The following is a 25,365-nucleotide window of genomic DNA, read 5'->3' as shown; positions in this document are numbered from 1 at the left end:
GTTAGGATAACACATTCTATGGAAACCAGTTATCTTCTTTCCTCTGCCACTCCTGTCATTGTCCAATAGGCTCATGAACAAAGTGACCATAGTGGCAGGGATGGAGGTTATGCATGAGCTCAGCAACATGGACTTCCACTTACCAAGGCCAACTTGGCTACAGCCACTGCTGAGTGCCCAGTCTGCCAGCAGCAGAGACCAACCCTGAGTCTCCAACATGACACCATACCTCGAGGTGTTCAACCAGCAACCCGGTGGCAGGTTGATTACATAGGACTGCCTCCATCATGGAAAGGGCAGTGTTTTTTTTCTGACTGGAATAGACACTTAGTCTGGATATGGATTTGCCTTCCCCTGTACACAATGCTTCTGCCAAAACTACTATCTGTGGACTTACAGAATGCTTTATCCACTGTCATAGATCAAGGAACTCACTTCACAGCAAGTGAAGTGTGGCAACGAGACCATGCCCATCATCCTGAAGCAGTTGGCTTGAGAGAACGATGGAATGGCCTTCTAAAGACATCTTTATGGTGCCAGCTAGGGGGCAGTGCCTTGCAGGGTTGGCACAATGTTCTCCAGGAGGCTGTATGTGCTCTAAATCTGCATCCAGTATATAGTGCTGGTTCTCCCACAGCCAGGATTCATGGATCCAGGAATCAAGGGGTGAAAATGGGAGTGCTACCACTCACTGTTATCCCTAGCACCCACTTGTAATATTTTTGCTTCCTGTCCCCATGACCCTATGCTCTGTGGGTCTAGAGGTCTTAGTTCCAAAGGGAGGAATGCTTCTCCTTGGAGACAAATCACTGATTCCATTGAACTGGAAGTTAAGAATGCCACCTGACCACTGTGGGCTCCTTACGCCTCTGGATCAACAGGCAAAGAAGGGAGTTGCCATATTGGCTGGTGTGATTGACCCTGATTACCAAGAGGAAACTGAATTATATTATATAATGGAGGTAAAGAAGAGTATGTCTGTAATGCAGGAGATCCGTTAGGGCGTCTCTTAGTACTACCATGCCCTGTGATTATAGTCAATAGAAAACTACAGCAACCCAATTCCAGCATGACTAATGACTAATGGCCCAGACCCTTCAGGAACGAAGTTTTGGGTCACCCACCAGGCAAAGAACCACAACCAGCTGAGGTGCTTGCTGACAGCAAGGGAAATATGGAATGGGTGGTGGAAGAAGGTAGTTCTAAATACCAGTTACAACCACATGACCAATTGCAAAAACAAGGAGTGTCATCTATATGAGTATTTTTTCCTTGTAGTGTGCATCAAATATATATATATATATATATTTTTTTTTTTGGTTATAAAATATAAGATATACATTTTCAGTTGTCATGTTAGGTGCTAGTATGACTTTATAAGTGTCTTTATTTAGAGATTATTTGTGGTTTAAGGAGATGTGTACAGGTGCCACATGGATAAGGGGTGGACTGTGATGTTAAGGTGGTGTGTCAGCTTGGCTGGGCCATGGTTCTCAGGATTTGGAAGTTATGATGTAGTTTGGCAGATGTGTAATGATGTAGTAAACTCCATGATGCGTTCTGATATAATATATTCACCTCCATGATGAGATCTGCTATGAGTAGCCAATCAGATGAAAGGGAATTTCCTTAGAGGTGTGACCTGTATCCAATATATGTGGACTTTCTGGCAGGGCTCTCTGGCTTTTGCTGTGCTCTGGGTCCTGTGTTCAGTGTCAACATCTGATCTCCGGTTCTTGGAACTTGAGACAGCAGCTTGGCATTTTACAGGCCGATCTTGGATTTGTTAGTCTTTGTAGCCTGTGAGCCAGGAGCCTACTGCCTGACCTGTGAATCTTTGGTTTGTCAGCCCCTGCAGCCACATGAGTCAGGAGAATCCTCCAGCCTGACCCACCGACTTGGGACTTGCCAGCCTCTACAACTGCATGAGCAATTCCCTTGAGATAAATCTCTCTCTCTCTCAGTGGTTTCACTTCTCCAGAGAACCTAGCCTAAGACAACAAGGATGTCCTGATTTCTAGGAAAGCTAGGTTTGGGGAAGACAAGACTTATGGGTGTTGTGTACTGGACTGCTGACACTATTTTGTCAACCACATGACACATTTTTATTTCATTTAATACACCCGTCAGACCCATCTCACCAGGTGAAAACTGAAAATCCACCTCTTGGATTCCTGAACATACCTATCCCCTGGGCTCCCAACCCTGTGCCCTCCTCAGCTTTTGGGAAGTCCTGTGCTCTCAGCTTGAATTCCCCTTGCAAATACTTACTCGAACTATGGTCTGTTTGTACTGCAAAGTCTAATATCCTGGGATATTTTCTTCTTTCCTGCAACTGGGCCTGTTCCTGAGTGGTGTGTTGCATGTTGAATGGGTAGGTGTAGCTCTGAGTCTCAACCCTCCCCATTTGGCCGTCTTCTTCTTGAAGCAAGAAGAACAAGCACAAAGAGAGGACAGCAGAGGAATTTCCCTAGCAATTAAAGAACAGTGGATTTACAAGAAACAAACACAGTTTTCTCAATGTTAGAACTGGAAGACACCTAGAGATCTCATCTGTGCTATACTTTCACAGACAAGGAAAATCCATCTTTCAGATTTTTGCAGTCACACAGCTAGTCAGTGGCTGAACTGAGACCCACATTTATCTCCTCTGATTCCTAGGCTAGTATTCTTTTACCTACCCTATGAAAGATTCTTACTTGTGTTTTATTGGCTACGCAAAGGTAATTGGGTGTGTGGATCAAGACAAATTGTGGATAACATTGAGAAGAATGGAAATTCCAGAACACTTAATTGTGCTCATGAGGAACCTTTACATAGGTCAAGAGGCAATCATTCAAACAGAACAAGGGGATGCTATGTGGTTTAAAATCAGGAAAGGTGTGCATCAGGGTTGTATATTTCACCATGCTTATTCAATTTGAATGCTGAGCAAATAATTTGAGAAGCTGGACTATATGAAGAACAGGGCATCAGGATTGGAGGAAGACTCATTAACAACCTGCGATATGCAGATGACACAACCTTGCTTGCTGAAAGAGGACTTGAAGCACTTACTGATGAAGATCAAAGACCACAGCCTTCAGTATGGATTACACCTCAACATGAAGAAAACAAAAATCCTCACAACTGGACCAACAACTAACATCATAATAAATGGAGAAAATATTGAAGTCGTCAAGGATCCACAATCAACATCCATGGAAGCAGCAGTTAAGAAATAAAGCAATGTATTGCACTGAGTGAATCTGCTGCAAAAGACCTCTTTAAACTGTTAAAAAGCAAAGATGCCACTTTGAGGACTAAGGTGTGCCTGACCCAAGCCATGGTATTTTCAGTCGCCTCATATGCCTGTGAAAGCTGGACAATAAATGAGGAAGATGGAAGAAGAGTTGATGCCTTTGAATTACAGTGTTTCGTTCTGTTGTATAAAGGGTCGCTATGAGTTGGAACTGACTCGATGGCACCTAACAACAACCCTATGATGCTTATCTAGATCTATAGTAAATTATTATTTTATATGGTTTTTATTATAACACAGAACACTATTGAAATAGTGTTCTTGCTTTGTAGATTGAAGCTCCTTGCAGATGAATGAGTTAAAAAGAGCACTGTTCCTTTTAGTTCAGGGGTTTAGGAGTTGAGTGTTCTCCTTTTCTTTGTGCTTAAAAATGGGTGTGTGATCCTTACATGTATCTCAGGGTCATTGTTTGGCGAACGTTTCTTTTTTATTTTTCCTGCAGAGATAAGCTATAGGGAACAAAGTATCACTCTACTGGGTAGGGGTGGGGTGGAATCCACTCAGAAGCTGTTTACTCCCTGTGTCAACCACGAATGTCCCACCCAGATGGGAAAGCCCTAGAGAGATTGAAAACTTTTAACCCTGAGTGGTGTGTGTGTATGTTTCTTCGTTAACTAAAAAAAAAAATTACACACGAGATATACTCCTTTCAGAAAAATTTAAAAATATAGATGAGCGAGATGAAGAAAATAGAAGTCACCGCCCTATTTTTTGCATCGCCAGCATTCTGATTAGCTTCCTTTCTAATCTTTTCTATGCATGTACATGCACTGAGGTATCTGGTGGCTGCAGAGGTGGAATTTTATAACTGAAGGTGGAAAACGGCATTGGGGAGGTGGTGAGAGCAACTTCTGCATTCTAAGGTGGGAGCTGGATTTGCCCCTTGACCTCCCCCCTGCATTTCTCTCCTTTCCTCACTTTTCTTCCCTATTTCCCCACTTCCATGGCCTCCTCGACCCCCTCCCATATGGCATCTTCTCTCTACCGAAACGCTTCCACTGACATCTCCCATAAATTTCATGTCAATAAATCCCTCGAAGAGGAATCTGTCTTTCCAGCTATCTTTCTAGGAATCTTCTTTCTTACCTTGCTGGACAATTTGGTAGCATTCCACCCGATGAGCGTTTCCCTGTTCCAAAACTCTCTTTCTTGGTTTTCTTTTTCCCTTTCTGGCTGCTCCTTCTCTGTCTTCTTTATTAGTTCATCTCATTCATTCCATATGAAAAGTAATTTTGAGCACCGGTTATATTGGAGCCCTGGTGGTGCAGTGGTTAAGTGCTACAGCTGCTAACCAAAAGGTCGTGTCTGAATCTACCAGCCGCTCCTTGGAAACCCTATGGGGCAGCTGTGCTCTGTCCTATAGGGTCGCTATGAGTCAGAACAGACTCAACAGCAACAATTTTTTTGTATTATATCCCAGCACTAGGTTTTTATTTTGTTTTGTTTTTAATTTGGGAAAAATAGTAGCATATCTGTACGGTGATGAAAATGATCTAGTAGAGAGGGAAAAGTTGATTGTTCAAGACAAAGATGTCAATTGCTGCACTAACATCTGTAGCTAGGGGTGGAAACTCATGCCCTCACGGGACTTCAAGTGGAGTGAGAAATGGTGGAGAGGAGACAGCAATAGTTAAGAACTCAGCTGCTAGCCAAAAGGTGGATGGTTTGAACCTGCCAGATGCTCTGCAGGAGAAAAGACCTGGCAGTCTACTTCTATAGCAGATTGTCTTAGTTATCATCTCACTTATCTAGTGCTCCAGTAAACAGAAATACCAGAAGTGGGTGGCTTTAGCAAACAGAGATTTATTCTCTCACAGTTTAGGAGACTGTTGTTGTTGTTGTTAGGTGCCTTCAGGTTGGTTCTAACTCATAGCAACCTTACGTACAACAGAATGAAACACTGCCCAGTCTTGCGCCATCCTAACAATCATTGTTATGCTTGCGCCCATTGTTGCAGCTGCTGTGGCAATTCACCTTGTTGACGGTTTCCTCTTTTTCACTGACCCTCTACTTTACCAAGCATAACGTCCTTCTCTAGGGACTGATCCCTTCTGAAGACATGTCCAAAGTATGTGAGATGCAGTCTCGCCATTCTTGCTTTTAAGGAGCATTCTAGTTGTACTTCCCCCAAGACAGATTTGTTCATTCTTTTGGCAGTCCACGGTATATTCAATATTCTTTGCCAACACCATAATTCAAAGGCGTCAATTCTTCGGTCTTCCTTACTTATTGTCCAGCTTTCTCATGCATAGGAGATTGAAAACACCATGGCTTGGGTCAGGCACACCTTAGTCTTCAAGGTGACATCTTTGCTTGTTAACACTTTCAAGAGGTCTTTTGCAGTAGATTTGCCCAATGCAATGTGTCTTCTGATTTCTTGACTGCTGCTTCCATGTGTGGTGATTATGGATCCAAGTAAAATGAAATCCTTGACAACTTCAATCTTTTCTCTGTTTATCATGATGTTGCTTATTAGTCCAGTTGTGAGGATTTTTGTTTTCTTTAAATCGAAGTGTAATCCATGCTGAAGGCTGTGGTCTTTGATTTTCATCAGTAACTGCTTCAAGTCCTCCTCACTTTCAGCAAGCAAGGTTGTGTCATCTGCGTATCGCAGATTGCTAATGAATCTTCCTAGATTCCTGATGCTCCATTCTTCTTCCTGTAGTCCAGCTCCTCAGATTACTTGCTCAGCATACAGAATGAATAGGTATGGTGAAATGATATAACCCTGACGCACACCTTTGCTGACTTTAAACCTTGCAGTGTCCCCTTGTTCTGTTCACCTGCCTCTTGGTCGAGGAAGCTAAAAGTCCAAATTCAGGGTGCCAGGTTCAGGGGAAGGCTTTCTTTCTCTGTTGGATCTGAGGGAAGGTCCTTGTCATCAATCCTTCCCTTGTCTAGGAACTTCTCAGCACAGGGACTCCAGGTCCAAAGGACGTGCTCCACTCCTGGTTGTTTTTGCTAGGTGATGATAAGGTCCCAGCATACTTTTCCAATCTGTATACTGAACACATAATCTGAGAAAATGGACTATATGAGGTCAAATGCGGCATAAGGATTGGAGGAAGACTCATTAACACCCTCGATATGCAGATGACACAACCTTGCTTGCTGAAAGTGTAGAGGACTTGAAGCACTTACTGATGAAGATCAAAGACTATAGCCTTCAGTATGGATTACTCTCGACATAAAGAAAACAAAAATTCTCACAACTGGACTAATAAGCAACATCATGATAAATACAGAAAATATTGAAATTGTCAAGGATTTCATTTTACTTGGATCCACAATCAACACACATGGAAGTAGCAGTCAAGAAATGAAATGACGCATTGCATTGGTCAAATCTGCTAGAAGAGATCTCTTTATTGGGTTGAAAGGCAAAGATATCACTTTGATGACTAAGGTAGGCCTGACCCAAGTCATGGTATTTTCAATTGCTTCATATACATTCGAAAACTGGACAATGAAAAAGGATGACCAAAGAAGAATTGACACGTTTGCATTATGGTGTTGGCAAAGAACATTGAATGTACCATGGACTGTCAGAAAAACAAACATGTCTGTCTCAGAAGAAGTACAGCCAAAGTGCTTCTTGGAAGCAAGGCTGTCGAGACTTCTTCTCACGTACTTTGGACATGTTATCAGGGGGAACCAGTCCCTGGAGAAGGACATCATGCTTGGTAAGGTAGAGGGTCAATGAAAAAGAGGAAGACGCCCAATGAGATGGATTGACACGGTGGCAGCGACAACAGGCTTAAACATAGCAATGATTGTGAGGATGGTGAAGGATCGGGCAGTGTTTTGTTCTGTTGTACATAGGGTCGATATCACTCAGAACTGACTCAGTGACACCTGACAAAAACAACAACAAAGATTACAGCCTAGGAAATCCTATGGGTCCCTTCTACTGTCACTATGGCGTCACTATGAGTCAAAATTGCCTTGATGACACTCAACGACAACATAGCATATTGAATACCCTATGGAGCGAAGTTCTACCCTGAAACACATAGGGTCATCTTGAGTCACAATTGACTGATGGCACCTGGTAATGTCAAAAGTGGGGACTAAGAATTATCCATTAAATGTTTGGAACAAATTAAGAGAAAATGGGAGAGGAGAAATTCGCGATAGCTTAGTAAGTATAGAAAATTCTTTGAAGGGGTTTCCCCCTCAAAGGAGCAGAGATAGGAAGTAGCTGGAGGAGAAAATGGGGTTTAAATATATATACACATATATATTTTAAGTTGGGGAAAAAAATGGCATATGTGTATGCTGATAAGAGTGATCTAGTAGAGAGGGAAAAATTTATTGTTCATGAGAAAGATGCCAGTTGCTGGGTCAACATCCACAGCTATTGTAATGACGTGCCCAAAAGTGGGTGGTTTATAAGAACAGAAATGTATTGTCTCGCAGTTCTGGAGGCTAGAAGTCCAAAATCAGTGTGTTGGCCATGTTGATTCCTTCTGAGGCTGTGAGGGAGAATCTATTCTACTCCTGTCTCCCAGCTTCTGGCAATAGCCTGTGATTCTTGCCAAATCTTCACGTGCTATCTTCCCTCCATGTCCAGTGTCTGTGTCTCTTCTCCTCCTTTATAAGGACACTGCTTAGCTTGGATTTGGACCCACCCTGCTCCAGTATGACCTCATGTTAACTGATAACACCTTCAAAGACCCTATTTCCAAACAAGATCACTTTCACAGGTACCGGGGCTTGTTGTTGTGTACTGTCGAATTGATTCAGACTTATAGTGACCCCGAAAAATTTTCTTGTCTGTAAGGAGCCCCGATGATGAAATGGTTAAGCACTAGGCTACTAACTGAAAGGCTGGCAGTTCAAACTCACCCAGCAGCTCTGCAGGAGAAAGACCTGGCCATCTGCTCCCATAAAGATTACAGCCAGAAAAACCGTATGGGACAGTTTTACTCTGTCAAATGGGGTTGCTATGAGTTGAAATTGACTTGTCTGCACCTAGCAACAACAACAACAATCTTTACAAAAGTAGGTCACCGAGTCTTTCTCCTGCTGAGCCGCTGGGTGGGTTTGAACCACCTAACTTTTGGTTAGCAGCTGAGTGCTCAACCGTTGAGGCACCACAGCTTCAAAATATCTTCAATCCATCACAGCAGGTAGGAAGTAGTAGAGTCTAGTGCATGAGTGGCAGAGATGGCTTTAGGACTGCGGGTGGTTCATTACATAAGAGGAAGGCAGGCCAAGGGCAGGAATACAGACTCAGGCAAAAGGTTGGATGTGGAGGGAGCTGGGCAAGGTGTCTTCTGTTTGCTTCACCTTATTCGGTGCAACAGGAAGTAGGGTCATCAGCTGTGCCTGGGGATGGGGAAGAAGGGGCTGGAGATTTGAAGAGAGATGAGAAATTCTAGAAGTGGAGATGGATGGACAAGGGACATGGGTATGCTTATGTGGGTGCAGGTGTGGAGCTGGTAGAGAGCTGGGCTGAACCCAGATGTGGGTTTTGCCAAGTGAGTATTATAGAGTGAGAGAGAGGCACAGCGGAGCTGAGAGCAGGTGCAACCATGGTGATTGTCCAAGGAATCAACCGGACAAGGAAGGCATGGGGGAGGGAAAGGTAGAGAGAACAGTTGATTCATAGGGTCAATGATTGATTGTAGGTCCCAGTGGCCCAAGGATTGTTAGAGTTAAGGTACAAAAAGGGAGTGCCCTGGGAAGCTACAAGGAAGTAGCTGGAAAGAAAGCTGCTTAGGACTGAGTTTGTGATGGGGTTGGGTGTGCCCTAGCTGGAGCTGCTGTCCAGTGGGGTGGCAGCTAGTGATGTGTGCCTCTTGAGCTGCAATGGGACTAGTCCAAATGGACATGTGCTGTGAGTGTAGAATATACATCAAATTCACAAGATTTGGGACCAAAAACAGAGAATGTAAAATATCTCCTTCATCATCTTGTAATGTTGATTACATGCTGAGATGGTAGTATTTTGGAAGTATTGGGTTAAATAAAATATATTAAAATGAATGTCATATGTTTCTTTTTAAAATATCACGTATGTGGCTCACATCGTATTTCTACTGGACAGCACTGGTTTAGGATGTTACCACGGGGATGGTGGTGGGGTCAGGCACAGGGAAGTCACTGGAAGGGAGGAGTTCAAGGGACGGGGCAGGGAGAGAAAGGACCATCTCTGTGGGAATTAAAATCACCAAGAATCAACAGGGAGGTTTTTTTTTGGAGAGAGTCACTGCGTGCTAGAGCCTAAATCCTGAGGAAGTGAAGATGAACGACCTGGGGCAGAAGCTGATGCTACAGGGAAGGGCAGCGAGTAGGATGGTTTGATAGTAGCATATTCAAAGCTGGGGTTTTAGAGAGAAGGAGAGGAGAATTGTCTGGAAGCAGCAATGAGGATCAAAAGGGACAACTGTTCACATCCAGGGCTAGTGGTAAGAGGGCTGGGAGAGGAAAAAAAATTCTGCGGCCACTTGCCAGGACTACAAAGGAGGCAGTGTCCTCGGGGGCGACCAGGTTAGAGAAGAAGGTAAGGGGGGATCTCAAAGAAGAGCATCTACTAAACTTGGCCTCTGAGCTCCAGGAGGCACCAGGGATTGTCTCAGGAGTTGGGCACAATGTGAGGTGAGCAGGGAACCCTGGGCTTCTTATGGTGACTAACATGAGGGGTTATCGGTTCCATGAAATTAGTTCTGGTCGTCTCCAGGCAGAGCTGATAGAGGCCAGGCTGCGAGTGTTGGATGGCCCACTGTCTATCAACAACAGGAGATCACACTGGAGTAGGTTGGGTCTTAACTCAATACAAGTGGTGTCCTTACAAAAGAGGGGAGACACAGAAGGAAGACACCACGTGAAGATGGAGGCAGAGATTGGAGTGATGCATCTATAAGCCAAGGACGGCCAAGAACCACCAGGAGCCGGGAGAGACAAGGAAGGATCATTCCCTAGAGACTTCAGAGACTGCGTGGCCCTGCCGACATCTTGATTTAGGACTTCTGACCTCCGGAACTGTGGAGAATCCATTTCTGTTGTTTGAAACCACCCAGTTTGTGGTACATACAATCCCTTTCCCTCTCTGAGCCCCAGTGTCCACTTGCCCCTCTCGTCTCATCTCTGAGGGGCCAGGTAGATAACAATGAGCTGGGTGGCTGGAAGGATAGGAGGAAGCTTGAGCAAGCTCTGAGGGTTTGCTCAGGAACGCTTCTTCCTGTGCCAAACAGCCTGGTGGGTGTCTGAATATTACCAGTAACAGCTGCCACCAAGTCGGCTCTGACTCATGGCAACCGGTTGTGTGTCAGAGTAGAACTGGGCTCCACAGGGTTTTCAATGCCTGGTTTTTCAGAAGTAGATTGTGAGGCCTTTCTTCTGAGGTACTTCTGGGTGGACTCAAACTGGCAACATTCAGGTTAGTAGCCGAGCACGTTAACCATTTGCACCACCAGGTATTCTGTCTGAATATTAAGCTCACCTCTCGTTAAAGGAACCCAGAAACTAGAGAAACATCAGTACTTCTCGTCTTAGGCAAGATAGGTTATCTACCTGTATTAAACCCCTCTTCCTGTTCCCTGTAGTGTTTACTCCCTGTAGTTACTCCATCAGCTATTTCAGTGACAAACAGTGAGTTTCCAGGCCAGGCGCAGAGCCTGGCTTCTTGAGTTCGGGGAGGAGGCCAGTGGCAGGTGCCCCTCGAGCTGGTGGCCTTGGTGCCAGTGAGCCGGCTGTGCTGCAGTGGGGCTGGACCTCTCTTCCTGCCTCCCTTCCCAGCCCCCCTGCTGACTCTCCACCATCTGACCATCTGCACAGCTAGTTCCCCCCAACCACCTCATGTTTTTGGCTCTCTGATACTGCAGTGCCTTTGGGCACCATCTGCCTTGGCCCCGGTATGCGTGGTCTCTTGCCTTTCTCTGCTTCCCAGACACCCTAGGTGTGGAGGTTGCACTCCCCTTGGCCTGGCATCGTCCCTGCTTCTCCCGACCCCATGGCAGGCAGTAATGAGAGTTCAGTGGTGAGAAGGCTGCCTGGCTATTGTAATTGGGGTGGCCGTCCCACTCAAGTACTATTGGGTGGGTGAAAATTTTCTTTCTAATCCTAATACTTACCTTGGTATGCTAAAAATAATCCACTCAGGTGACTGTCTTTTCTTTAGACTGAGAGTTCCTGAAGGGCAGGAACTGGGTTTCTGTATCTTTTTCTCCAGAGTGCCTGGAATGGAGAAGTTGTCAATAAATACTGTCAGAGGTAAGGTTGGGAAGGGGAGAGAAAGGTGCATAGTGGTGACACTCCTAGTCAGCCTCCTGGCCTGGCCCAGGAAGAAAGGGAAAAGGAGCACTTGTGGTTGTCAGTCCCCCCCCTTTCTTCGGGTGGGCCCCTGGGCACAGCAGGAAGCTGCTCTGGGTTGGCTTTGGCCATAAAGATCCTTGGCTCTTGATGGGTGCTGTTTTGGACTGAATCATGTCCCTCAAAAAGATATGTTGAAGTCTAGACCCTGGTACCTATGAAGGTGACCTTGTTTGGAAACAGAGTCTTTGAAGATGTTATCAGTTAAGTCAACTTGAGGTCATACTAGAGTAGGGTGGGTCTTAATCCCATCTGAGTGTTGTCTTCATACAGGAGAAGAGACACAGAGACAGAGGAAGGACACCATGTGAAGGTGCATCTACAAGCCAAGGAAGGCCCCGGGCTACCAGAAGCTGAGAGACAAGAAAGCCTCTTCTCCTGAAGCCTTCAGAGACCGGGCCCTGCCAACCCCTTGGTGTAGCATTTCTAGCCTCCAGAACCTTGAGACAGTAAAAGTCTATTGTTTTAAGTCATCTATTTGAGCATTCCGTTACTGCAGCCCCAGGGCACTAAAACAGGTGTTTCCTTGAGCCTACACTCTCCTCAGGTAGAGATTCCTTTGAGCTGACAAGCACAGCCGGTGGGACAAGGGAGGGAGTGAAGTTGGGAGGAGGGGAGCTGAGTGCAAGGGGAGCATTCTGACACCAAGAAAGAGGGAATGGCTCCTATTATCCTCTTCATTCTTTTCTTTCCTCTCTCTTTCCCTTCCTCCTCATTCCCTCCATTCCTCCCTCCTTCCTTCCTTCCTTCTTTCTCCCCCCTGCCCCTTTTTTTTTTAGATCTGAATCTGAGACATTTCTTTCTGGCACTTTCTGACTGTTCAAATAGCTTTTCTCTGATGAGTTGATATCAATGGTTGATGGTCAGGTTTCTTTCTTTTTTATTTTTTTCAGGAAAGACAGTCTTTTATTTATTTTCTCAGTGGTTTGGAGAGCAGGTGGTGTGTTCTAATATCTTCCACTATATGATATGCATGGTATATGGAAGTTTAAATACTTGGATGTACGGATTTCTTTTTTTCTAATAATTTTATTTTTGTTGCTGTTGTTGTTTTGAGAATACACAACAGAACATGGATCAATTCAACAATTTCTACGTGTACAATCCATGCAACCATTCTCACCTGCCTTTTCCAAATTGTTCTCCCCCATTGACATAAACTCACTGCCCCTAAGCTTCTTATCTACCCTTTCCAGTTGTTGTTGTCAATTTGATACTATACAGACAGCTCTTTAAAAAATCACAATGCTCAAGGCAGACATTCTTTACTAATTAAGGTGAACTCTAGTTTAAAGAAGATTTTAGGGGATATTTTTGGTTTAAGGTTTAAAGATTATTTCAGGGCAATAGTTTCGAGAGTTCATCCAGCCTCAATGGCTCCAGAAAGTCTGGATTCCATGAGCATTTGAAATTCTTTTCCACATTTCCCCCCTTTTGATCAGGATTCTTTTATACAATCTTTGATGAAAATGTTCAGTAATGGTAGCTGGGCACTACCCAGTTCTTCATTCTTTTCTTAATAATAAAAGTAATACCTGTGCTTGGGAAAAGATATGAGTCCAAAAGCCTTCTTTCTTCCCCCAATTCTACTCTCTAGTGCTAACCACTGTTAATAATTCTTTGAGAAGTCTTCTGGGATGTTCAATTATGCAGAAGCTTTCATATACACAACCCACATGTACAAACACATGTGTGCATGTGTACACACACACACAGCAACAAAGAGAATTGGTCACGTGATAGAAAGAGAAAATGGTGGTCCAAGAGTTTAAAGCAATGAGGGAAGACTCTTAACAGGCCAGGCTGGGGCTGCTGAAGGGAGGAGGTAATAGAATATGAGGATGGAGGAGGGGGCAGGGGGTGCCATAAATAATAACACACTAGTGTTGTAAAAAAAAAAGAAAAATCTGCCATTTAGGAGGTGAAAAATCAAACACCTAGTTTGGATAATATCTGTACATTCTTCCTAGGTTTATTATGAGGCTTCAACGAGAGAGAAATATTTAGAGCGCTTAGTGTCATCCAGCACCACATCTAAGCAGTATCTGACGCGTGCTACGATTGTTGTTATTATTTTACTAGGAGTGCCTTGCATTGCACTGGAGCTTCGGCGTCCTCTGTCCCTCTGCGTCCTATTGAAATGTTGTTAGCTGCTGTCAAGTTGACTATGACTCGTGGCGACCTTATGTGTAACAGAACAAAACATGGCTTGGTCCTGTGCCATCGTCTTGATTGTTGGTATGTTTGAGTCCATTGTTAAGGCTGTTGTGTCAATACATCTCACTCATGGTTTTCCTTGGGTTTCTCTGACCCTCCACGTTACCAATCATGATGTCCTTTTCTAGAGACTGGTCTTTCCTGATGACTTGTCCAAAGTAAGCGAGTGGAAGTCTTACTGTTTTGCCACTTGTTCCTTCCTTGATTGCTTCTAATTTCTTACTTTATGCTGTGTGCCCTTGAAAAAAAGCTTTCTGGTTCCTGGTAGATAAGAAGCCTTGGAGGTGTTGCGATGTTTTAGGCAGCCAAGGCCAGGATTCATTTTCTCATTTCCAAGCTTTGGGTGCGGCATGTACTTACTTGCTGCATTTTACATATCCTACCTAAGGACATCCATTAGAACTGCTTACTTAAGAAAAATACCTACGACTCATAAGGGCTGTTACTGTTCATTGTCTGTATTTAATAGCATTGGCTCTGAGGCCCCACTGGGGCTTCCCGGGCTGCTTGGGCAGTGCTCCGGTTCTTCTGGGACACTCGGCATTTCTAACTGTATTGAGAACGGCTGGATTCAATGCTTAGCAGAATATTATCTGAATCCCGAATGCTCTTAGTTGTCAGTAAAACTAAACCTTCCTACGCACTTTTCTATTCTTGATTTATAAATAGGTTTCGCTGCCTAACAATTAAACCTACTATATTTTGCACATGCATATTACTTAAGGAGACACTGAGAGGGTACATGGTTTTTACTTCCATAAAGCTCTGTGAAAACCTTTCTTTTTTGTTTTTTCAAGTGGGTATATTTTGAAGAGGGAGCCTCGGTGGCACAGTGGTTACATGCTCGGCTGCTAACCGAGAGGTTGGCAGTTCAAACTGACCAGCCGTGGTACAGGAGAAAGATGTGGAAGTCGGTTTTTGAAAAGATTCACAGCCTTGGCAATCTCACGGGACAGTTCTACTATGTCCTATAGGGTTGCTACGAGTCAGAGTCGGCTTGACAGCAATGGGCTTTTCCTTGAAGGGCTGGTGATGAGACTTTTGGTCTGGAAAGCTCAAGATACAATTTCCAACATGTACAGGTAACCCAGTATCACATTTCTAGCAGGTCTTCCAAGTGACAGGCCCAGGACCAGCTTGTACGTGTCAGAGAAGGTGAGCATGACATACCTTGTGATGTGCATGGCCACACACGCTTGCCACTGTGAGAAACGCTGGTGACAGATACAAGGAAGACATCAGAGAAAAGAAACATCAGTGGGGTCTGAGAAGGCATAGCTTTAGGTATTGTTGTGTGCCGTTGAGTCCATTCTAACTCATAGTGACGCCAAATGGCAGAGGAGAACTACCCCATGGGTTTCCTAGGCTGTAATCTTTATGGGACCACATCACTGTCTCTTTCTCTTGTGGGACTGCTGGGTGGGTTCAAACCGCAAACCTTTTGGTTAGCAGCCAAGCACTTCACCATTGTACCTCCAGGCCTCCTTTAGGTATTATCAAGGATTTGGTCATGTTGGAGGGGAGTCCTGGTGGTGTAGTGGTTAAGAGCTAAGGCTGCTAACCAAAATGTTGGCAGTTCAAATCCACCAGCTGCTCCTTGGAAATCCTATGGGACAGTTCTACTCTGTCCTGTAGGGTCACTGTGAGTCAGAATCAACTTGACAGTAATGGGCTTTCTTTCTAATATTGAAGGAAGGAGAGGGCATGGCCTGTACCAACATTTGCCTGGTAACTGAGGAAGGTATATATGGGAGAAACTGCCCTAGGTTAGGAGTCCCTGAGTGGTACTGAGTGTTAAAGGGCTCAGCTGCTAACTGAAAGGGCAGAGGTTTGAGTTCACTCAGAGGCATCTGGGAAGAAAGGCCTGGTGAGCTATTTCCAAAAAATCAGCCATTGAGAACCATGTGAAGCACAGCTCTCTGATACACATGGAGTCAGAACTACTCAAGCGGTTTTGGCCTTAGGATTTCTAATCTGGGCAGAACGGGGACCTGAATGATAAGACTGAATAGTGAACTTCCAGATCTGTTATTTCATTTATACCTTCATATAATGCAATAAGGCAGGCAGATCGCCACTCTTTTGCCCTTGGAGAAGTGTAGTTAAGAGTCTTGCCAGTTAGTTTGGGCACTTAACCTGGGCCTTTGCCCAGTGACTTCACCTACTCTCTTGTATGCAGCACTGCTTCACCTGTGAAAGAAGAGCAGCCACGAGGTGGACATCAGGGTGTAGTGGATGAGCTGAGCCATCTCCCGGTTCTTGCCTGGACCCTGCGGCCAATCTCATAGGCTCTCCACCTGTTTTCCGGGTAAATTGAAGGGCCGGCCTGGATGATTTCTGAAGCATGGCAAAGATGCTTGAGTATAGCTGAGTGGAGGGCCAGGGACACGGGAGAAGGGGGTGGGCAGGACCGCCTCAGGTGGCGGTGAGGACAAGAAACGTTAGCGCCTTGGGCTGGGGTACTGGACTTAGAAGGTGGATGGCCTGTGTTTGCAGGTAGTGAGTGCGCAGGACCTCAGGGAGCTACTGGGTAAGTTTCCACGTTCCATTAAAAAAAAAAAAATCCCGGTCTGGGCTCTTTCCTGTGGCCTGGGGCACCCAGTCGGAGGCCCAGGAATCTTGCCGGACCAGTGCGGGGCCTCACGGAGCATAAGCTCTGAGTCCCTGATGGGCTGGAGGGAGGGGTCGGGATGGGCGCTGAAAGGGCTGTAGACCTCGTGTTCTCCCCAACCCCATCCACTCGCCGGTTACGCCCGGACCCTACCCCCGCAGACAGGCGTGGCCACGAGCATTCCTGGAAGTCTTTGGGGCTGCCCAGGGTTGGGAGTCAGCACCCTCCAGGCATCCCTGGAGGCTCGTGCTTCCCCCAGGTCCAGGGCCTAGGTGGGCGCAGTGAGGGGCGCCGCCCACTCGCCATGCCCTGCACGGTCCCAGCGCGCCTCGCAGTTCGGGCAGAGCGGGGCAGGCGGCCAGCAATGGTTAGTGGGGTCCCTGGCCCGCCCGCCGTGCGGACCGTGAGTCAGAGGTCCGCGGGCCGGGGGACCGGTGGGGGGGTATCAGGAAATGACATCAGAGGCTGGTCGGGGCGCGGGCGGGCGGGGACCGGCGGGCGGAGCGCGCCTTCCGGGGGCGTTTCCTGGCCGCTCCCCGCCCGGCTGGCCGCTCCTTGTATGGTCACGCGGCGCTCTCCCCGCCCCGAGTGAGTCCCCGGCTGCGGCGGCCGGACGCAGAGCCCCGGCGTCGGGCAGCCAGGACGCCGAGGCCCGAGCCGTCCCTGCACCCCGGCATGGCCGCCCCGCGCCCGCCCCACGCCGTCGCGGTCTCGGCGCCCTCCTTCTACGCGCCGCAGAAGAAGTTCGGCCCGGTGGTGGCCCCCAAGCCCAAAGTGAACCCCTTCCGGCACGGGGACGGCGAGCCCCTAGCCGCACCCGGGGCGCAGCGCGCGCAGATGGGCCGGGTGGGCGAGGTGCCCCCACCGCCCCCCGAAGGTATGCCCCGCCGGGTGGGGGGAGTGGAGCGCAGGGGGTAGGGGCTGCCGGCTGCGGAAGTTGGGGGGCGCCGGGAAAGCAGCAGGAGGACTGGGGGCCCCGAAGGGAGTGCCGGGGACTAGAGGGTACGGGGGGAGCACCAGGAGGATGGCGGGGGCCAGGAGCCGGGGAGGGGGGAAGCTCCGGGAGGTGGGAGTTGTCCGGGCAGCATCAGGACTGGGGGCTCCGGCGGGGGAGTGCCGGGGTGTGGGGGTTCGTGGCCCGGAGAAGCTCCGGGACAGATCGGGAGGCGCCAACGGGCGGGGGAGGGTGATGCTGGGGTGAAGGGACTCCCGGGAGGGCCCAGGGGTGATGGGGGTCGTCTGGAGAGGCCGCTGCGGAGGGGCTGGCGCAGCCCCCGTCCGGAGCAGATGTTCTTACCTCATCGCGGCTCGTGGCCGGGAGCCAGGGCTCCTGGGACCGGGCCAAACCCCTTCGGCGGGGGCGGGTGTGGGGCAGTACTCTTTCCTTGGGGTGCGTTCTCCAAAGTGTAACGGGGCATCCAGCTCCTCCGAGGTGCTCTCGCTTGACCCGGTGCCCCGGCGCCCTGTGCCCCTCCTTACCCCCGTGCACGTCCGCGGGCCCCAGGAGAGTTGGGTGGTGGTTGAAGCCATAGAAGGAGGGGGTTGAGGGGCTGTGCTGACTACCCCCTCTCCCTCCCACCAGACTTTCCCTTACCGCCCCCTCCGCCCCTCGGGGATGGCGATGAGGCCGAGAGTGCCCTGGGAGGCCCCTTCCCGCCGCCCCCTCCCCCAATCGAGGAGCCCTTCCCCCCTGCGCCCCTGGAAGAAGAGGTCTTCCCGTCCCCACCGCCCCCGCTGGAGGAGGAGGGAGGGACTGAGGCGCCCACACCGCTGGCACAACAGGTACAGAGGCTGGGACGCCTGGTGGAAGAGGCCCTCACCTCCCTCCCCTGTGCCCAGGTTGGGGGGGGGATTGGAGGACTGGGCCTCTTTGACCCTGACCTGCAGCCCAGGGAGAAGGTGACCAGCATTGACCTGGAGATCGACTCATTGTCCTCGCTGCTGGATGACATGACCAGGAACGACCCCTTCAAGGCCCGGGTGAGGGGCGAGGCAGGGAGAGCCTGAGAGCAGGCTGAGGGCACCCCTTCTCTGACTTCTGTAACCCCTCTGTTCCCTCTCCCTTCCTTGCAGGTGTCCTCTGGATATGTGCCCCCTCCGGTTGCCACACCTTTCATTCCCAAATCCAGTCCTAGGCCTGCAACTGGGGGGGCAGCACCCCTGCCTCCTTGGAAGGCCCCTTCTAGCTCCCAGCCCCTGTCCCAGGCTCAGGCCCTGCCCCAGAGCCAGACACAGGTCCCTGTCCCACCCCAGGCCCGGCCCCAGGTCCAGTTCCAAGCTCGACCCCAGGTCCAGCCACAGGTCCAGCCTCAGGTCCATCCCCAGGCCCGGCCCCAGGTCCAGCTCCAGGCCCAGCTCCAGGCCCAGCCCCAGGCGCGGCCCCAGCCTGTGTCTTTGGCCCACGCCCAGCCCCGAGGTCCCCCAGGCCCTAAGTTTTCTCCGGTGGCTCCCAGGTTTACTCCTGTGGCCTCTAAGTTCAGCCCTGGAGCTCCTGGAGCCCCAGGTGGACCTGCATCACACCCCAGTCAGAAGTTGGGGTCCCCTGAAGCTCCCTCTTCCGTGGGCACAGGCTCCCCTCAGCCCCCCAGTGTCACCTATGCTCAGCAGAGGGAGAAGCCCCACCTGCAGGAGAAGCAGCACCTAGCGTCCCCACCGCCGCCTGCTCCAATCCAGGTGAGGGAGGACAGCCCAGGTGAGGGAGGACAACCCAGGTGAGGGAGGACAGCCCAGGTGAGGGAGGACAACCCAGGTGAGGGAGGACAGGCCCAGGTAGATCAGTTGAGAGGACCTGGACTAGGCTGAGACCAGGGGGCTGGGGTTAGGCAGGACTGAGTCAGGAGCAGGGAATGAGGGCGACTCGGTGGTGTTGGGGTAGGAGTTTTCCTCTGATGTGGGCTGGGGGACAATCAGAAGAAGAAGGGCCCCTGGAGGAAGGGTCTGGCAGGGCCTGGTTTGGGTGAGGCCCGCCTGGCAGTGGGGACCATCACAGATCGCTGCCCAAATGTTCGAGGGGAGGGGCAAGGTCACCACTCTGAGCTTGGTTCTTTGCCTTTTCAAGCTATCTCTGCTCTCCTGTCCATGGCCCATCTGCTCATCAGAGCAGTGGCAGCAGTGACATGGCCAAGCCAGCTCAGTAGTGCTGGCCTCTGTTGTGCATGGTGTTCAGGACATGGGAGAGATACCTGGGGCTTGGAGGGTGGGTGCCTGTGGTCGTGGGACAGAATCTGGAGACTCCAGGGGAGCCCAGTGAACTTTGAGCCTGGCTGCCCTTGTTGCAAACAATGGTACCTGATGCTGTGGTTGTGTGGTGAAGTGAGCTGACACGGGGCAGGGCTGGGCGTTGTGCCTGGCCTGAACGCACCAGGTGGAAGTAGCGACTCCAAGACAGTTCCTGCCACCAGAACCCAGGGTCTGGCTGGCAAAGGGGTTATCTCCCCAGGCCATCCAAGTGACGGTGTGAATGCCAGGCGCCCAGGAGCTCTGTGGAGTCCTGTGCCTCAGGGTCCCAGATGAGGGACCATTGTGGGGACTGCAGTCCAGGGAAGGTTTTGCAGTGCCGGTGTGCTCCAAGGGTTGGGGACAGAAGGGCCCGGAGAGGAGAGGGAACTCAGGAGCACCGCGGGGCAGGGGTGCACGGGACCACTGGAGAAGAGAAAGTAGCAGTCTCCAGTGGCAACATCACAGAGCTACACTTAGAGCGGCAGGTGGGGCTCAAGGAAGAGGAAACGAAAGCCCAGCTCGGGGTCTTCCGAGTGCTGGGGGAGGCATTGTGGTTTTGGGGTGGGCGGGGGCAGTGAAAGCAGCAGTTTTGGAGGCTTTGGGGGTGGTTCCCAGCAGAGGTGTGTGAGTCCACTCCGGGGCCAGAGTGACTGGCCAGTGAACAATAGGTTCTGAGTTGTGGCTGCTACAGAGGAAGGCGCTCCCAGCTGAGGAACTGATAAGCATTGTTGCGGGGGGGGGGGGGGGTCATGCCGCGGAGGAGGCTGAGGCTGGGTGTGCCAGGAACGGAGATTGTTGACCAAATAGAGAAGTCCCGAAGGGGAAATGGGCTGGAGGGGAAGAGGAGGAGTCTGGTGTCAGCACGTTGAGCAAGAGGTTTAGCGGGACCTTCTCTCAGCAGGATCTACTTTCAGTTAGAGATGGAGGGTGGGCTTCCAGCTGTAGATGTGCACGTCGTGGCCAGTGATGTCCAGAGCAGTGGCCGTGAGGAGACTTCCCATGTCAGGGGGTGCATAGAGAGGGCCTCAGGTGGGGACAGCAAGGGTGGAAGACGTACTTAAGGAGTGGAGGAGTCGCCTGTGGAATCACAGGCAAGAGAAGGCGAAGCTGTAGTGCTTTTCAGCGGGGGATTGAGGAGAATGGGCCCCAGAGGCCAGAGATGTACTATAAGGACATGTTAGGTGCCTTGGTGGTGGTGGTGGTGCGGGGAGGGGGGGGGGCGTGCATTTGTATCCTGAGACAGACTGGGAGGAGTTGCGGAGGGAGGGTAGTGAGAAGAAGGAGTTGCTGGAGTGTGCCTGCCCCGAGGGGCCTAGGGAAGGGCTGTGGGTGGGTGTGTGGCCTTTGCAAGTGAGGGGAGGACTTTGGTGTGGTGTGAGCTGGAGAAGGCCCATGGGGGCCGAGAGAGTATGAGAGAAGGCAAGCATGTTGAGGGCCAGGGTCTGGAGGAGGGCCTGCTGCAGGCCACCAGAGGCATTTCAGGGCAAGGACCACATCACCACTGTTTTCTGTGGGGGGGAAAATGTTGAGGGAGTCCGGACTGGCTGGCTTCCATCTTTTCTGTAATGTAGGCAGTGAGGTCATCTGGACTGAGGGGGTGAAGCCGTTGGGGGCTTGAGGGGATGGAAAGGTTTGGAACAGCTGCTGGGGAGAAGGCAACGAGGAGTTCCTGGAGCCAAGTCACAGCAGGGGCGAGGTGCGGAGGGCACCAGGGTGCTGAGTGCCCCTTTGCATTGCGGTCACCTCTCCGTGTCTCTGCAGCTGAGGTAGACACAGAAGGTGGGTGATGTGGCCCAGGGTTGGAGATTGGGCCAGATCAGCGAGGGTGGCCTAGGGCAGCAGAGTGGTCGTGAGCACGTCAGAGAGACAGGCTGGGTGGGGGGGCTCAAGCTCAGGGTCTTGGAGGTCATGAGGTTGTCAGACGTGAGGTCCATGGGGCCTGTGCTGGATGGTGACTGAGGTGGAGTCAAGGAGCTAGGGTGCCTCTGGCACTGAAGCTGGGACATTGCAGCTGGCAGGCAGAGGGGAATAGTGGTGGGCAGGTATGTCATGCAGGACTCTGGTTACCCGGTAGATTGAAGACCAGTTCACAGTTTGAGGGAAATGGAGTGGTCACCCAGGAGTAGCCGGAGAGCAGGGGCTGGCTGTATCCCACCTTTTGCCTCATGGAGCCTGCTGGGAAGGGAGAGTTGGGAGGGAAAAGTTGAAGTTAGTGTTGTGAAGGGGCTTATGGGGACCCATGTCAGGGAACAGAGGACGCAGGGATCCACAGGTGACTGGCCAGGCTGAGGGGCGTGTGATGGTGGTGGAGCGGTGCTCCTGGGCAGAGAGGTGCAGAAATGTGTGGATGGAGGAAAGCGTGTTCCCTTGGGTGGTGGCTCGGCTGGGAGGAAGGTGCTGCAGGCAGACAGGATGGGTCAGCAGGGGGCCTCACAGAGCAGACCAGCTTGGTGCTCCCACTGAGTGTCTCTGGGGGAAGGTGTAGCCTTGTGGCACTCCCTCCAGTTCTCAGGGTTACAGCAGTTACCCCCAGCCTCTGCCCTACCCTGGTACCATCATCGCCCGCATAGGCGGTAGGCTGGCCTGGCAGTGGGGAGGTTGGGAGTCCTTGAGCCCACACGTGAGGCCTGGAGCTCTAGTGCGGCCTGGGCTCTAACCATGACCGCCTGTGTTGTGTCCTCACGCTCTCGCTGCCCGGCAGCAGGTGGACGGTAGGTGTGTCTGCCTGCCATGTGCGGCCTGGGTGGTGTGTGGCATGTTTCATGGCGTCTGCGTGGCTCCGCCGTGTTGGTGCTTCTGTGAGCTGAGCTGCTATGTGTGGCCTGCGTCCACCCATCCTCAGCCTGTCTGTGACACCCAGGGAGGGCTGGCAAAGGGTGGACATGTCCAGGCTCAGGGGCGTCCCTTCCCTTGGTTATTTGTGTGGGGCCTGGGATGGGGCTGGGGTCATAGGGCTTGAAAGGTTAGCCCTGAGCTTCTGGGAAGCTGGAAGAGGGCCTCAGAGCCTGAAGAACGTGTTGGGGTTTCAGGTGCGCCCCCCTGGGGCCCCCGGCCCCCTGACCCTGAAGGAGGTAGAGGAGCTGGAGCAGCTGACGCAGCAGCTCATGCAGGACATGGAACAGCCCCAGAGGTCGGGTGCGGCCCCCAGTGGTGAGTCCCCCCAGTGTCCCCTCTGCTGATGCCCACCTTCCCGGCCCTGCAGAGCTCTGCTGTTGCAGCTGCCAACAGTGAGCCCTGCCACCACTACTCCCCCGAGTGTTCCCCCCTTGCCGACCTCCACCTCCCCGGTCCTGCAGAGCTCTGCGGCCGTTGCTGCCAGCCCCTGGCCCGTGCCCAGCCAGCAGTTCGTGCACTGGGCCAGCTGTTCCACATCGCCTGCTTCACCTGCCATCAGTGCGCCCGGCAGCTGCAGGGGCAGCAGTTCTATAGTATGGAGGGGGCACCCTACTGTGACGGCTGCTATACCGTGAGTGGGAGGCCGGGGCAGCGGGGTTTGCTGGGGCAGGCAGGGGCCTGGGCGCCCCTGCCCACTCGCCTTGTGCCGGCAGGAGACCCTGGAGAAGTGCAGCACCTGCGGGCAGCCCATCACAGAGCGCATGCTGAGGGCCACGGGCAGGGCCTACCACCCCAACTGCTTCACCTGTGTGGTCTGTGCCTGCCCCCTGGAGGGCACCTCCTTCATTGTGGACCAGGCCAACCGGCCCCACTGCGTCCCTGACTACCACAAGTGAGCACCCCGCCCCTTCTGGGTGCTCCTGGTCCCCAGCGTGGCTCCCCAGATGGCGCAGGTCTGGCCTGTCTGGCTGTAGCTGCTCAGGGATGTAGGCTGGGCAGCAGGTCCCGGCCTGCTGGCCGAGCTCACTGTGAGCATGTGAATCGTGTACAGCTTGTGAGTGACTTTTCTTCACATGCAGGCTGGGTTCTAAAAGGCCCCGGGAGTAGCTGCCTGGGACGCACTTTCTCCCTAGAGAGTATTTGCAAGGTGACTGCCTGCTCAGGCCACCAGCAAAACCCCATTGCCGGCTAAGGGGCAGTGTGGTGAGACCTTGGATCTTGTGCTCCTCTGACTGTGCTTTTGAGGTGCACATTGGAGGACCCCATCTCAGGGTCAGGACTTGACCTCCCACTACAGGCCCCAAGGCTCCCTGTAGCCCCCTGATGGAGGGCGGAGGACTGCAGGCTCCCCAGAGCTGGGCTGGGCAAGGGTCCAGGACTGGGAGGGTGGGAAGACCCCTCCCATGTGTGGGCGGGATTGAGGGGAGTGGAGGGAGGGCAGCGGAGGTGTGTCAGGATGGCACCTGGGGGGCGCGGGAGAGGTGGACACCCCTGGTGGGGGCCAGTCATGGAGGCAGGTCCTTGCTTCCCACAAGCTTCCCCATGGGGGATGTAGGACATAGTGTGTGTAGGGAGCTGTGCCCCTTCAACTGTGCCCCCCCATGCTGACCCTGCGCCCCTTCACCTGTACCCCACATGCTGACCCTGCATCGCTCTGCCCCCCGGGGGCAGTATGTCCTGAGGTGCTCCATCTTCTCTCCCCCCACGCAGACCCTGTGCCCCTCTGCCCCCCAGGCAGTATGCCTGGAGGTGCTCTGTCTTCTTGCCCCCCACATTGACCCTGCACCCCTCTGCCCCCCAGGCAGTATGCCCGGAGGTGCTCCGTCTTCTCTCCCCCTGCGCTGACCACACGCCCCTCTGCCCCCCAGGCAGTATGCCCCGAGGTGCTCCGTCTGTGCTGAGCCCATCATGCCGGAGCCTGGCCGAGAGGAGACTGTGCGGGTGGTGGCCCTGGACAAGAACTTCCACATGAAGTGCTACAAGTGCGAGGTCCGAGTCCCTGCTTCCTGGTCACATTGCGGGGGTGGGGCACTGCTCACCAACAGGGTGGGGAAGGCCCTTTTCATCTTGGGGCTGGAGTCATTGGGCCTTCTTGACCCTAGTGTGGGTTTCTGTGAGGTCACCTGAGTTGTGGGTACACCATGAGGGCCAGCCAGGGGCTGTGATCTGTTGTGCAGGGGTCGGGTCGGCCCATTGGTGAGAGGAAGGTGGTCAGGATGGTGGGAGAGGCTGGAAGAATAGGGGTCATCTTGGACCAACCCTGCCCACCGCCCATCCAGCAGTGTGAAGTGGGGGACCAGAGGTGGCCTTGGGGAGCTCCTGTGTGGAGGGGTGTTGGGAGTGAGAAGCAGCCAGGGCTCACTGTCCCATCCCCCCAGGACTGTGGGAAGCCTCTGTCCATCGAGGCCGACGACGACGGCTGCTTCCCCCTGGATGGACACGTGCTTTGCCGGAAGTGCCACACGGCCCGGGCCCAGACTTGAGGGCCAGTCTGCTGGGCCGTGGCCCACCCTCTCAGGCTGACCCCATTCCAACCCCACCTTCATTCTAGTCCCTCTGGGACTCAGGGCCCTGAATAGCAACCCCCCTGCTCTTTGGCTGCAGGGCCCAAGCCCTGGGCTCTTGGCCCCCTCCCCTGTCCACCCTGCGGGGCCCCATGACCCCCACACCCAGCCACCCACCCAGGGGCACCAGGCCTTTGTGCTGCTTTCACCGCTGCAAGCCCAGCACCCTGCTTCTGAGGGAGGGTGCAGAGCCTGGGGGCTGGATGGCCTGCCCCCACCAATGCTGCCCGCCAGGCTGTGGCCACAGCTGCAATAAAGAACCTTTTTCCAGAATCGCCGGTAGACTGCTGTGTGGTGCCTGC

General features: G+C 51.8%; 1 protein-coding gene across 2 annotated transcripts; it reads left to right on the top strand.

Moving 5' to 3' along the window:
* The first annotated feature begins 17,085 nt into the window (after positions 1-17,085).
* ZYX (zyxin) lies at positions 17,086-25,336 on the top strand. 2 transcript variants are annotated; one of them, XR_010322562.1, is made up of 9 exons: positions 17,086-17,322; positions 18,028-18,227; positions 18,333-18,425; positions 18,519-19,118; positions 22,694-22,814; positions 22,961-23,130; positions 23,213-23,391; positions 24,301-24,488; positions 24,878-24,991. XR_010322562.1 is itself a non-coding variant. In XM_064289608.1 (9 exons), the coding sequence occupies exons 1-9, from the start codon at positions 17,121-17,123 to the stop codon at positions 24,980-24,982; spliced, it is 1,791 nt and encodes a 596-aa protein (XP_064145678.1). In that variant the 5' UTR covers positions 17,094-17,120; the 3' UTR covers positions 24,983-25,336. The 2 variants fall into 2 exon arrangements, 1 of the variants encoding a protein (XP_064145678.1); XM_064289608.1 differs by having other exon boundaries at positions 17,094-17,322; positions 24,368-24,488; positions 24,878-25,336.
* Positions 25,337-25,365: the final 29 nt, after the last annotated feature.

Source organism: Loxodonta africana, chromosome 8 (assembly GCF_030014295.1).
Source record: "Loxodonta africana isolate mLoxAfr1 chromosome 8, mLoxAfr1.hap2, whole genome shotgun sequence".
NCBI classification, from domain to species: domain Eukaryota; kingdom Metazoa; phylum Chordata; class Mammalia; order Proboscidea; family Elephantidae; genus Loxodonta; species Loxodonta africana.
Note: the sequence above shows the minus strand (reverse complement) of the source record. Positions and strands in the feature narration are given on the sequence as shown.

What these genes read in the sequence shown, in the direction of transcription:
- ZYX (XM_064289608.1), top strand. Translation starts at nt 17,121, where the DNA reads ATGGCCGCCCCGCGCCCGCCCCACGCCGTCGCGGTCTCGGCGCCCTCC. An exon ending in GCCCCCACCGCCCCCCGAAG is followed by an intron (nt 17,323 to 18,027) that starts GTATGCCCCGCC and finishes CCCTCCCACCAG; the next exon opens with ACTTTCCCTTACCGCCCCCT. An exon ending in ACTGTGACGGCTGCTATACC is followed by an intron (nt 23,131 to 23,212) that starts GTGAGTGGGAGG and finishes TTGTGCCGGCAG; the next exon opens with GAGACCCTGGAGAAGTGCAG.